The sequence below is a fragment of the Anser anser genome (genome assembly GCF_964211835.1).
Source record: "Anser anser genome assembly, chromosome: 10".
Lineage (NCBI taxonomy): Eukaryota > Metazoa > Chordata > Aves > Anseriformes > Anatidae > Anser > Anser anser.
In genome coordinates, this window is record NC_139730.1 from 8,851,409 (window position 1) to 8,864,238 (window position 12,830).

At 38.2% G+C, this 12,830-nt stretch overlaps 1 protein-coding gene across 6 annotated transcripts in view; it reads left to right on the forward strand.

Moving 5' to 3' along the window:
• The window catches only part of ZFAND6 (zinc finger AN1-type containing 6), a 37,551-nt gene extending 26,416 nt beyond the window's left edge, over window positions 1-11,135 (forward strand). For 5 of the 6 annotated variants that reach the window (XM_083850661.1, XM_083850662.1, XM_083850663.1 and 2 more), the window contains 3 exons: window positions 1,144-1,244; window positions 9,548-9,661; window positions 10,279-11,135. In XM_083850661.1, the coding sequence (XP_083706787.1) occupies window positions 1,144-1,244; window positions 9,548-9,661; window positions 10,279-10,427 (364 nt within the window). In that variant the 3' untranslated portion in view covers window positions 10,428-11,135. Of the gene's footprint in view, window positions 1-1,143; window positions 1,245-9,547; window positions 9,662-10,149; window positions 10,197-10,278 lie in introns of all 6 variants that reach the window. The other variant, XM_083850666.1, reaches the window with a different exon arrangement.
• Window positions 11,136-12,830: the final 1,695 nt, after the last annotated feature.

Below are 12,830 nucleotides of genomic sequence, written 5' to 3' on the forward strand. Positions count from 1 at the left end.
ATGTAAAATCATCTAGGTCAATGCACAGAGGTGAACCAAGTAGTGCCTTGGGTTTGTTTTCCCACCTAGCCTTTACAGTATAAACTTTTTTAAAGTATTTTTTGATCACTAGCTTGATTATTGGTTACAGAAGAAAAGATGGATGGTGGCTCTGAGAGTTGCATTTTAAAACATCTGTATCACTTGCACTTTTTTTTCCGAAATAAAAGTAGGTGCTCTGGTCATACTTCAGAGTTATGATACACTGAGGAAATGTCTGCTAAATTGAAAATGGACTTTTGTAGGTGACCGAGCCTGCAGTTCAAGACCTATGTAACACTTGGCAATTAAAAATTACAGTTCTGATGCCCTGGTTGCATCACGGACTACTGGTAGGGCTTTGTTGGTTCATAGACTGCTTGGTAATCTGATTTCTTGAATTCAGAGTGAATCCCTGAGAGGAAGGTGAGAAATAAGTTGGACAAGTGGATAGTTTTACCCCTCACTTGGGCCTTGTCCCACAGCAGAAGTGCTGGTGAGCAGTTTGTCTGTGACTGCTAGAATTAAATCTGTCTCCCATAACTGTCCAGGGTATTCACCTCTGAGTTTTCAGCCACACTGATTTTAGCAGTATGGCTGACAGGGTTGAGAAATTTGGCCATCACTGCTTTTTCCCTGCAAAAATACAAGGGGTTCTGCGTACAACTGCAGATTCTTTATTGCTGGAAACATTGACATGCTGCAATTTTCTTGTTCGTATCACTGGAATACCAGAAGTAGCTCCTCTACAATTATCTTGATGGCGTATGTTATAGAAATCTTTGCGCTTTGAATGTTGCATTGTTGCTTCTGTGTGGAAGGATAGTATGCCAAACTACAAAAAGAGGCGGGGGGGGGGGGGAAAGACCCAAACGTTTTTTGGTAGTTGAACTGACTTACTATATTCACTACGAATGCAGTGAATGCAAAAATGTTTAATTTTTCATCAGCTCAGCTTGTCTGGTATTCTTAGCGTAACACTTTTTTTTAGTGGTTACTGAAGCAACTTCAGAGTGAAAAGTTTTGGCATGCTCTCTTGTCAAGACTTAAAGTATTTCTTTAATGAATGCTCTTAGGATATGGATGTGCCTTGTTTAAAAATAACAACTTTTTTTTGCCTTCTAGCCCTGTGTCAAGTCAGTCACTTTTAACAGAATCTGTAGCATCATCCCAACCGGATAGTACGGCTGTGGACAAAACAGTACCTGAGACAGAAGATTTGCAAGGTTGGTGCTTAGTTTTCAGAGATGGAGCTTATGAATAATGTTTTTAAATCTGTGTTCATAATACACTCCTGTTCAAGAGATGGCTCATTCTCAAAACCAAATGTTCTGTAAAATCAGATGGCAAAATAAGGATTTTTTTTAATATATGAGCCTTAAACTGGAAATTTCTAACTTTAATTGTGGATTTCAGTATCTGTTGCATCAGGTTTATTAATTGGGGTTAGAAATGCACATCATAAATGAACCTATTGTTAAGTCTTTGTGCCACAGCTGCTGCATGCAGATAGAGCTCTGACTATATATTACTTCCCAAAATAGTCATTTTCAGGTTGGGCAAATATCACAGAAGTTTAAGCATATTTGTTAGATAGGATGTTAAGACATAGCTAAGAACAGTGTTATTCTCTAGTATAAACGTGAAATGCCTGCAAAAGAGCCTTTCACCTAAGAACTTTATTGGCTGTGGTGTAATATTTTAAACCACTGAAATTAATGTTATCAAAGATAAAATTGCGGAACTATGCACTCTGGTTGCTTGAAGGAAAATAACTGAGTGGTTCACTTCAAGTATATAGGCCTAAAATCTTATTGCTCTTACAGTGTAAAGTGTTTTTTTTCCTCGTTGATTCTTATGTACGGGCTTGCAGAGCTTAAAACTAAAGTGTTTTAATAGCATTTATTAGGAAAATGCAAACATAACAGATAGCATACAAAATCTGCTCAGGCCTGTAATCTGCAGACATTATAAAAGTGATTTAAAGGTAAGTCAGTAAGTATTCTGCTTTTTCTTTTGCTGACACAGCTAACGCTTCAGTGAGTAGAGCTCTGTTTCTGTGGACTTGTCTTTAAATAGTTCTTTGGGCTTTCCCATAAATAGAGCATACAATTCCACTTAAAGTTGATAAATACAGTTTATTTTGTTGAACTTCCAGTATTGAAGTTCTGCATTTCAGATATTATACTAAACATGAATTCTCCCTTTTTATAGGGCAGAATAGTCAAGTCATTGTTTGTGGCTATTACCTCCTTGGTGCTGAGTAAAGGCCACGTTGTTGGTCACACAAGCAGTAGCTGTGAAACTTAGAAAAGGTTGTAATGCTAGTGCCATTTTGTACTAGCCTTTGAGAAGTCAGTTATTGGACAAATGTTTGTTTAGTCTTGATCTATTCTAGATGTATGTTCTAATACCTGTTACTTTGTTTTCTGGAGCTGAAAGCTTTTGTTGCCTCAGCTTTAACAATGCACACAAGGCATGCTCTTAATATATAGACCAATGACATCTGACCCTACCTGGTCTGCGGGAAGAGCAAGGGCTGAAAAGGCTTATGCTTCTAAAGTCATATATATTTGCCCAGTGGAGGTAGATTTGCAAGCTAGGCTTTCAGCTGATATACTGCTCACTAATAAAAATAGCTTTACTTTCAGCTCAGCACTATAGACAAACTGGGATGTGCTGCGTACCAAGTGTAACCTAGCTCCTATGCAGGTATGTCCCTTGCAAGGGACCTCAGAAGTAGAACAAACACCGCAGATATGCAAATCTGGCACTACAGGTTTATTCTGGTATTGACATAGTATGTATCAGGCAATATAAAGTCAATTTTTGTAAGCTGTTTTTCCTTTGACCATGTTTTTTTTCTCCCTCGCTATTTCAAAAGTTTCCACAACCTGTTAGTCTCATGATTCTTTGTTTTCCATCCAGTGCCTGAATTAGTGCCTCTGTTTACATATGTATCTTGCTTGCTTGGCTTAGCTGTAAATCAAAACTCCGGGTTTGTAGCATGTACTGCATTTTCACTTGGAGGCAGAAGGAAGAGTATTCTAATCTTTGGTTCTGGTACTGTTTGGTGACTTGGGCATGTGAAAAGACTTACCCCAGCAAATTTCCGGAAGAACGTCTCTTCTTAGCCCTTTGGATAAATGTTTGCTCCTTCTAATTCTTCTTAGGAGAAGATGGTTTCTCAACTAGAAGCTTTGATTTCAAGGGTATATTCCTATTTTACAGTACACATTTCAAGGATCAACCCATGTCTGGTGTTTAGAGTACTTCAGCTGTGTCCTTTTCTTTGTACCTTAATGATTTCTAAACTAAGAACATCAGCACGTAATTGCAGTTCTAAATTACAATCTCTATTTATAACTCACGGTGGCAGGGTCAGCCCCATTTTCTGAAGAGTGCTTCTGTGCTGTCCCTTAACTGAAAATCATCTGAAATTTAGTGTTTCCAGTTTTAATATTCTACTTTTAAAGTGTAAGTCTGGAAAGAAAGCAACTTATAATGAATGCTAAGTGGACTTAATTGAATTGTCACAATTCTGCATCCTAAAGACTTTTTTTTTCTCACAGTGTTCAGAATTTGAATTTTAGGCAGCTGACAAGAATGTAATAGAAATGTGTGAATCAGTTATTTAGCATTGTCTAGCTATGTAGTGTTTAAAAAAAAGTCTCGGTATTGTGGGAATTGGTCCCAGACAGAAGACCTTATAATTCTACTCGTGTTGATGCGGGGGAGGAACAAAAAATAAAATTGTCTGATTCAATCACTTGTTCAGCATTTATTATTCTGAAAAATATTGCTTCATTAGAATACTTGTCTGAAGCAAATTGTTTTGTACTACTATAATAAGTTAGTCTACTGCAGTTGTTTGGTCGAAGTCCCATTACTTAACATTTATTAGAATTTACTGGTATATAAAATCAATGAAAGATTAGCTGAATGCTTGGTTTCCTAGATTGTTTTAAAGCAGACATAAATGGGACTTGAGCTGTGTGCACGCAGTCCATGCTGTTCGCAGAGAAGCTAAAACTACACAGCTAAAATCCCAAAGAGCAGTTGAGATTTTTCTCTTCATTGAATTTGTTTGAAAGGAATAAAGAAAAATTACAGAATATGTTAATAAATCTAGTCTTTACATATAGTGTTTGTCATAATGCTTGTGGGTACTGAACACTGCAAAAAGCCCAGATGCTATATAGTGGCTAATAGATATTTTTATTTTGAATTTAATGTTTTTATGAACATATCATTAAAGGTGACCTAAAATGAAACACATTAAAGTAGGTACAGTCCAGCTTTTCTAGCAGCTTTCTTCTATTTGGAGCATTTCTTGAGTTCAGTTCAGTTGAAGTGTCTCATGGACTGCTGTACCTTTCACTCATTACAGCACTGTTATAATTAGACAGTCAGGATTCCTTATTTGTTAGCCAGTGGGTTAATGGGGCTGACTCCTGGCAAGCCTGCAAGCGAGGCATTTCACTGCTCTGGGATTAACAGTCTTTGAAAACATCCAGGTTAGGATGTGTACTTTATATTTCAGGGATGCTTTTAAAGATAAATGAAACTTGTCCTGGGAAACAGGATTATTCCAACATGTACTTAGTGGAGATCTTGCAGCTCAAGAGCATTGGGATCTAAGTACAAGCTATATTAATGGGTGAGCTCTCAGCCTCTGAGGCTGAAAACTGAGTGCCAAGAGAGCCGATCTGGTTTTTGAGCACCTTGTAAATTAGGAAGGTCCATATAATGGCACGCAAAACTCAATCGATAACACAATATGGCACTGTTAGTATTTTGAAAAATCAAGCTTAACCAACTTGAATAATTAGCTAGAAGGTGCATGTTTGTTGTTCTCAATGAAATCACCTGGCTCGGCACTAGTTTGGTTTTTTGAGAGGTAGAACATGTCAGTAATTGTCATTGCTGACTAAATAAAAAAGCTTAATATTAAATAAAAAAAAGCTTAATATTAAAATCAATGAGTATCTGTAGAATTTTACGTAGAGATAACTTGGACCTAATTTGAATTCTAGTGTACTAATGGCATCAACTGCAGTTGAACAGTGCCCTTATCAGGGCTGTTCGTGATGATGTAGGGTATAGAGTATAGATGTAGAGTATAATTTTGATACAGATGCAGAAAATGATGTAGGATAGCCTGATTTACCAGATGAATGATCCAGGGAGAGATGAAATGCTCGTGATAGAGGTTTAAACTAAGTTCTGTAGGTTAGTGTGCTTTTATTTAAATGTTCTATTATCTTATGTAAACTTTTACTTAGTGCTTCCATACTAAAACTGTGTACAAACTCTTACATATGTAGTAGAATATATTTTTTTAACTTCTGCTTTTCTCCTAAGGCTACTCATGTAGCTCAGTGATGTGGTTTTTCTGGCAAACTTTACTTTCTAGTTCATATTTATAAGAAATAACTCATGTTTGTAGTCAATAGTTTTAGTAAATGAATTATTAAAAAAAATGCAAATAAATACTGTAGCTTTAATACATTTTTTCCTTTGCATATTTTTTTTCTTTTCAGGTGCTAGTTTTGTTCTTACCTGTCTTTCATTTTTATCTTCCTCTCCAGGTTTCTATGGGAGTAACTGATCTTTCGTGTTTTACCTCTTGTCACAAAACATTTATCACTTTTAGCCTCACTTTCTATTACTGTTTGAGAGTTTCTCCTGTACAATATCAGTGAAAACTTGGCGTACCTCACATCTTTTAAATACAAAATTTTACATACAGTTTTATTCCATAAAAAAAATTTCAGGGGAAATCCCAGCCTTATGATGGAATATAAATGTAGCTTTCAGATTTGGAAGTAAGGTTTGCTTTCCCAGTTTGCATAAGATTTGCAGCAGTTCTGAGGCAGTTGGGGGTCAGATAAAGGAGGCTTGCGTTTTCTGATAGTTTCTTAGATGCTTTGATATCTGAAGAGTTTCACCTCAAGGAAAAGCTGGAGCTACCAGCTATCAGCCTTTGGCTGAAGGAACTGAATTTGAATCCAGTCTTTTTTCAGACCATAATATCTACTGGACTTTATCTTCCTGGTCTTCACCTGTAGGCTCAAGATGAAAAATACGGGATGAGGAGGGAAAATGCTTTTCCCTACATTGTAACGGGTTGTTTGGCAAAAGTTTGAGAAGTTAGAGGATGCTGGGTGCTTTTTTCAGCTGCTAGTTTTAGTTTAGCTGCAGTAATGAAATTTTAAGGGGAGCGAAGTAGTTCAAGAGAGTGTAGGTGAAAGGTTTCTGAGGAAAATTAGGGGAACGTGCTTGCATTCTTTTACACTCAGCTTTTAAAGAAGTTCTTTATGTCTGTGCTAGTGAAATGCTGGTCTGATCCAAGTGGATGAAATTGAGGAAACAAGCCTTTCTAAACTGCATAGAAACTTAGTGTGAAGTGCAAGTGGTAAGAAACTTGATTCCTCCTTTTGTCCCATCTTTAATCTGAGACTGAAACAATCCCTCTGCACTGTTTAGCTCATGTGGGTGGAAAAATGCAAACAAAAAACCCACCACAAAACTGGAATGCAGCAATAACCTACTGTTGTCTTTTTGTAGGTGCAGTGTATTTTAGGTTCATTACTTCAGTTTGTAGTTGAGATGTTAGTAGTGATCTGGTTAGGATTAACCTTAAACATTGCATTCATTTGGGACAGACAGTATTCTTCTTCCTAGGTTTGGTCAGATACACTTAAAAGGTAAATATAGCTGCTAGTCCCCTTCCTGTGGGAATAACCTTTTTCTTTCAGAAACTCTGCCTGGTAATACAGAGGCAACGAACATAAAGCATCCAGAGCAGGGGGAGAGAAGAGAACAGAAGAAATGTCAGGAGCTTTGCAACAAATGCGCTCGGTTCTGTGTTGAGCCTGCAGGGATACAAGGACTGAAGCGTGCTTCATCTCCTAGGTGTTGTTTTCATGGTCAGTCAGAGTATGTTGAAGTTCAAGCAGGCTTGGCACAAGCAAAGCAGTAGCAAAAGCTTCTGCCTCTAGGAGGAAATCCAGGCTCTGGTTGTTTTGATCAGCTAGGAACATGTTCTGTAAAACAAGGAACTTCTAGCAGGCAGGCCAACTTGTCACCTGCAGAAAAATGAGTGTTTCTTCATGCTTTATTCTTTTTCGGCTAGTTGGCAGCTTGTACTGGTACTGCCAGTGCTTCTGTTCTCTAGCTAAAGGCAGAGCTGGGGCTGGGGGAAGGGAGGGAACCGGTTCAAGCAACACAGGCAGCAGCATCCTGGAATCCAGACAAAGTACAGCAGCTGGGAGTGGTTGCAACATATTTCCTGCAAGCTCCAAGCGGGGTGGTATTGCACTTTACCTGGCTTTTTTCTATTGTGTTCATCATGTTTAGTTTATAGACTGAGCACTAAGCACTGGTGCCTTGTTATCTAAAGGTGGTTTAGTAGTCAGGACATCTATAATTATCAAAGAGGATTTTGAGTTAAATCTCTGGCTTCCATGGAAAAGCAAACGGATCTAAAATTTATGGTTACTACAGTAGATACAAAATGACTCGTGGCAGCAGTAGAAAAATCTTCCCACTCGGTTCCACAGAAAGCAGCAGCCCTTAAATATTTTTAAACCTTTTTTAGTGTGAGATTCATATGCACAAAGAAGATCTATGTATGTATTAGAGCCTTGTTATGCAGGGAACAGTGCCAGTTTTTCCTAAATTTGGTTAACAGTTAGAGGCTTTCTGTAAAACTTATATTGAAATAACTGGATCTTGCTACAAGAGGAGATGCAAGCCGGAGAGTTTTAGCTCCTAAATGCCAATTTATGGCATAAAGCTTTCTTAACAAATTAATGAACACAGGAATGTCTGTTCCATATAACACTGCAAGAGTTCATTTCAGTAACTCTTACTTCTGATACTTACCGCACATCTTTTAATCCTTACTGCTTTTATACTTACCTTGCAAACCTTTTAATGTTATCTGTCCACACACATATTTGCCCTTTAACAGCCATGTAAAGCCACTTGCAAACTATTATTTTATAAATTTCAGGAAAAGAAAAAGCTGCTGCTTGCGACATAGATGATGATTTTAAAATGGTTTGATAAACCATATTTAATAGCCTGTCCTTGCTATCTTAACATTTGAAATATGCTACTCACTTGTGCAAAGTCTTTGCTGTTCAGAGATTTTGCTAGCTGTTGATGTCTCTACCATGTTTTGGTACAATACAAAAAAGACAAAGTGCCACTTCCTTAACCACCCTCCACCGCCCAAAAAATGAAATAGTAGCATGAGGAGAGGGGAGAGCAAAAACCACCTGGATTATCAAGCAGAGTTGCTGTCAACTGGCACAGAACTAGCAAGGTCCTTGATGCATCTGACAGTCTGCGCCTAACAAAAGTCCAGCTGCACAGAGATGCCTGCAGCTATTTCCTGACAAATGTCTGGGCTTGCTGTTGTATTTTGTTCTTTACCACACTGGTTCTAGTTCTGCTTCCATTGATGCTCCTCTGAGCTGGAGCTTGCTTTTCTTCTTTCCCTCTTTTGCTGCAAATACTCCTAGCTTCTGTGTACCTTACTAGTAACTTGTCCTCCTGTCATACAGCAATAGCTGCTTGGCAGAGCTCGGATCTTAGCACTTCTTGGAATTAAGTGTTGTGTTTTTTTCTGGTTTCTATTTCTGTTTTGTAATGTAAGGAATGTGCAAATACTTGAGGAAAACCAGCCAATATCTATTTTTACCTAGGTAAGGCAAATACTATGGTTACTTGTTTATAATCTTCCATGTAACCTGTCCCTTTCAGACATGGGAAAATATAAAGGTAATCTGAAGGTTGTCCCAGCAAATCTCTTTAAAATGAGATAGGTGTTTACCTACCTCCTGAGTTTCAGGGTAGTGTAGTTCCCCTTATATTTCTGTGCATCTTGGGCTATTAGTATCTTACCCCTAATTAGTGACGAGCCCCTGTGTAGGCTTTCTCCAGGTGCACACGAGCAGCAGCATCACAGTAGTAGAGACTGTTCTGAAACACTGCACTTTGTATGGCTTCAGTATTGCAGCCTTCAGCAAAAAATAATGTTGCTTCAGCATTTGGAAGGGAATGTTTTTCTGAACCAATCCTAATAATATGCAAAGCTTCTCACACTTTTTGTAGGCAGATTTTAGGAAACAGACCAGTAACACCAATAGGAAACACTTGGTGTTGGATGTTCATTTTCTTCCGAAATCTGGTAGCACTGGATCTTAACCTAATTTTTAATTATTCTGATGTATAAAGGGATGGACATCAATTTTTTCCTTTATGGTATTGTTGTACTGTGGGTTTTGTATGAGTGTTCAGGGAATTCTCTTCATGAATTAGACTGACGGTTTGGAGGGAGGGAGTTCCAGTACCAGTGCTGTGAGTACATCATACTTCAGACATGGAAGTTGCAGCAAAATTGCTAACCCCAGAGCCTAAACTTACAATGTGGGATTTATCATATGACTTAAACAGGGGAAGGGGGGAGAGAGAGAGAGATGCTTTTCCACTGTTCTCATCAACTTTTTAATATTAGCTTCAGTGTCAGAGAACGCAGAGCCTACACCTGAAGAACAAGACAAGTCACTTGACAAACCAAAACAGAAAAAGAATCGCTGTTTCATGTGCAGGAAGAAGGTTGGACTTACTGGTAAGAAATTTCAATTTTATTTTACTTCTTTCCTAAAAGGAGATTTAGGCTTTGGACCTTTTGAAAGGGTCTTCTCTTAGGGCAAAAATGGGGCTTGGTCATCTCTTAATGCTGTAAATTTGAAATAAAAATTGGGCAAAGGTGCTTTCAGCTGGCTTGTACTAGATTTAGTCTTTCATGTACACATTTTGTTTTTCAGTTTCTTTTTTTTTCTAGTGAAATTTATAACTCCAGATATTGCCCTTTTGAAGTCTTCATAGCTGAGGAATTGGCTGATGTTTGCTGCCATTCACTAACCACCCTTTGCAGTGGTTCAGTGAAAGGGCCTGAGAAACTTGAGTTCTGTGGGGTGAGGATTAACAAATTAAATGAGCAGGAGGTCTCCAAGAGTGTTTTGTACTAATATATCGTGATAGGAGGGAATGGTCAAGTCAAATCTTACTGTAATTGCTTAAATATATTATTTGTGATTCTTATGCTTTCTGCAGCAGAGGCTCTTTGGCTGATTGACACTGGTGACTGAGATTTATTGATAGTGAGTGAACACATTCAGGATTTAAAACAAGCCAGTATAATTAAGAATGTTGAAATGTCTAAACTAATATTTGTGTCCACAGGGTTCGAGTGTCGGTGTGGAAACGTTTACTGTGGTATGCACCGCTATTCAGATGTACACAGTTGCTCTTACAATTATAAAGCTGATGCTGCTGAGAAAATCAGAAAAGAGAATCCTGTAGTTGTTGGGGAAAAGATCCAGAAGATCTGAACTGCTGCTTCTGCTGGAATACAAAATCCTTTGACCATCTGCAGATTAAATTGACTTGAGCTTTTTTCCTTAGTCATCAGGAATGTAGAGCAGTGTATCTTGCCTAGACCTTTTAATCATGCATGTCATCAGATGAATAGATTTTGTTTTTGTTTTTGTTTTTTGAAAATGACTGAACATTTATTTTCGTTGCAGTTTCTGTGGCTGAAGACTTAAGTAAAACTTTACAAGTATTATCCTTTAAGATCATTTTAATTTTAGTTGAGTGCAGAGGGCTTTTATAACAAACATGGAGAAAATATTGGAGGGCTGTGCTTTTCCAGGTTAAAACATGCATGCGTTAACTTTGCAGTTTATTTTCTTGTTGTATATAGCTTTTCTCTGCAGCACAATTTCCTTTTTTTTGATAATGCCTTGTATGGCACAACTAGTTATCAGTAACTGAATGTATTTTAATCATTATGGCTGCTTCTGTTTTTTTCCCCATTAACGAGAGGTTATACATGTTCGCATATTAGCTTGTTTGCACCCTCTACCTATTTATGTATGAATCATTTGTAATGAGAGTGTGTGCTGAGATTGTCTGTGTGTTTTTTTAAATTGGTTTTTGTTTTTGTGTGTATGGGGGGAAGGCTGTATGCACATCACTGACTGCAGGTTTCATTGGGATTACATCCATCAGTCTGTCTGTACACAAATATGAAGAATGATCTGAAGTACCTGTGCTGTATTTATGTTTATCCACGTCTTAACTTTGATTAAATAAAATTAAAAAAAATGAGCCCCTGTGGCTGTCACTAGCATCTGTAATCTGGATTTTTCCTGCTTTATTTTCATGGGACCTTCCACTGGTGTTTCGTTTACTTACAATGCATTGATCCATAGGCTGTACCTAATCCAATGCCAGCTAAGTTCTGATTTATATATAGAGAGAACTTTTTACCTATTCACTTATAACTACAGGTAAGACTCTGATCTCCAGAAGCTTTCTATCTTGTATACTTACTGTGGTACGCACTGCTATTCAGATGTGCCCAGTTGCTTCTACATTATATATATTGATCCATACCACACAAGGAGTTCTCCGCGCTTCCTGTGCAGCGTCACTCCTGTCTGACAATGCACTATGGTTGGGGACGTGCCTACAAGAACAAATGTCTCCAGCTTTAAGTCAGTGATTAGGCTGTGGATCCGTGTGTGTGACTGTAGTCCTAAGTAATATTGCTGTGGGGTTTGTGATCCACTGTTTGACAGAGCACTGCACAAACTTCCTTGAAGATAAAGACAGGTGAGAGAATGGTTCTTGAGACAGTTTCTCCATCTCCAGTGAGCTGTTCTTTTGAGGTTTGAAATCTGTGGGTTTCAACATTGAACGCTGCCACAACCACCCTCCCTATGCTCCTTAGTGCACCTACAGGCTTGTAAGTAATCCTCCTTTGGGGGTAGAGGGTATTCTTTTATGATCTTGTCGGGGGTGTTCATTAATTTCCTTTTAGTTAAGACTGCCTATTTTGTCAGATCAGAGTCAGTGCCTCAACTATTCATCCATCCCGGTCATCTATATGACAAAGTTTGAGTGGTTTGTGTAGTAGCACGGTAAATTCAGCCAGGGTTGCTTACCACAGAACGTAACAGTACACTAAAGTAGAACCAAATCCTCTCCAGATGGTACTGCTCCCCAGTTGAAACTTCACTTTGGTGACTCGCCTGCTGCTTTTGAACATTTGTGAAATAAATGAGATTGCATGGCTTTATTTAAAATGTTAAATTTTTAATCAAAGCTGACTGCATCCTTTAAAATTCTGAATGCTCTTTAAAAGCTATGGCTGGCAATTAGTAGATAAAGCACTACATTTAGCATATAAACACTACACAGCAGAAGGAGCTTTCTCTATCAGATAGCAATGGAAAGTGATTTGCAAGACCCAATAATAAAGTATCTTGAGCTTGCAAAAATGGTTTAATCACAATTTATGGAATGTTTTTTTATAGTAAAGGAGGGTGTAAATAACTCCAGCAAGTTTCATTAATGGTCTGCTCTAATGGGTCAAAGATCTTACATTTCCTTACAGCATTTGCTGGACTTCCTCTGACGTAGCACAGACAATGGAAGAACAGCAGCAGCATCTTTCATGGCTGTCTCTGCTTTCCTCTTAGCTACTTCTTCCCTTCTCAGTTTGATTTCTTCTCTATTCACTGTTACTGGGCTCTCTTCCTGAAAGTGTCTTTTTCATACATGCCCCTCTCTAGTCTGCCTTTCATCTGACAGTGACGCTTCTGGGCTGAGCAGAGAAGATGCTGTAGGTTTAACAATGGAGGAAAAAGAACTGAGCTTTGTAAGCTCTGGTATCTGAGAGACTGGAAGAAGAAAGGGTAGAAAAGCGGCTGCCCTTGGAATTCACA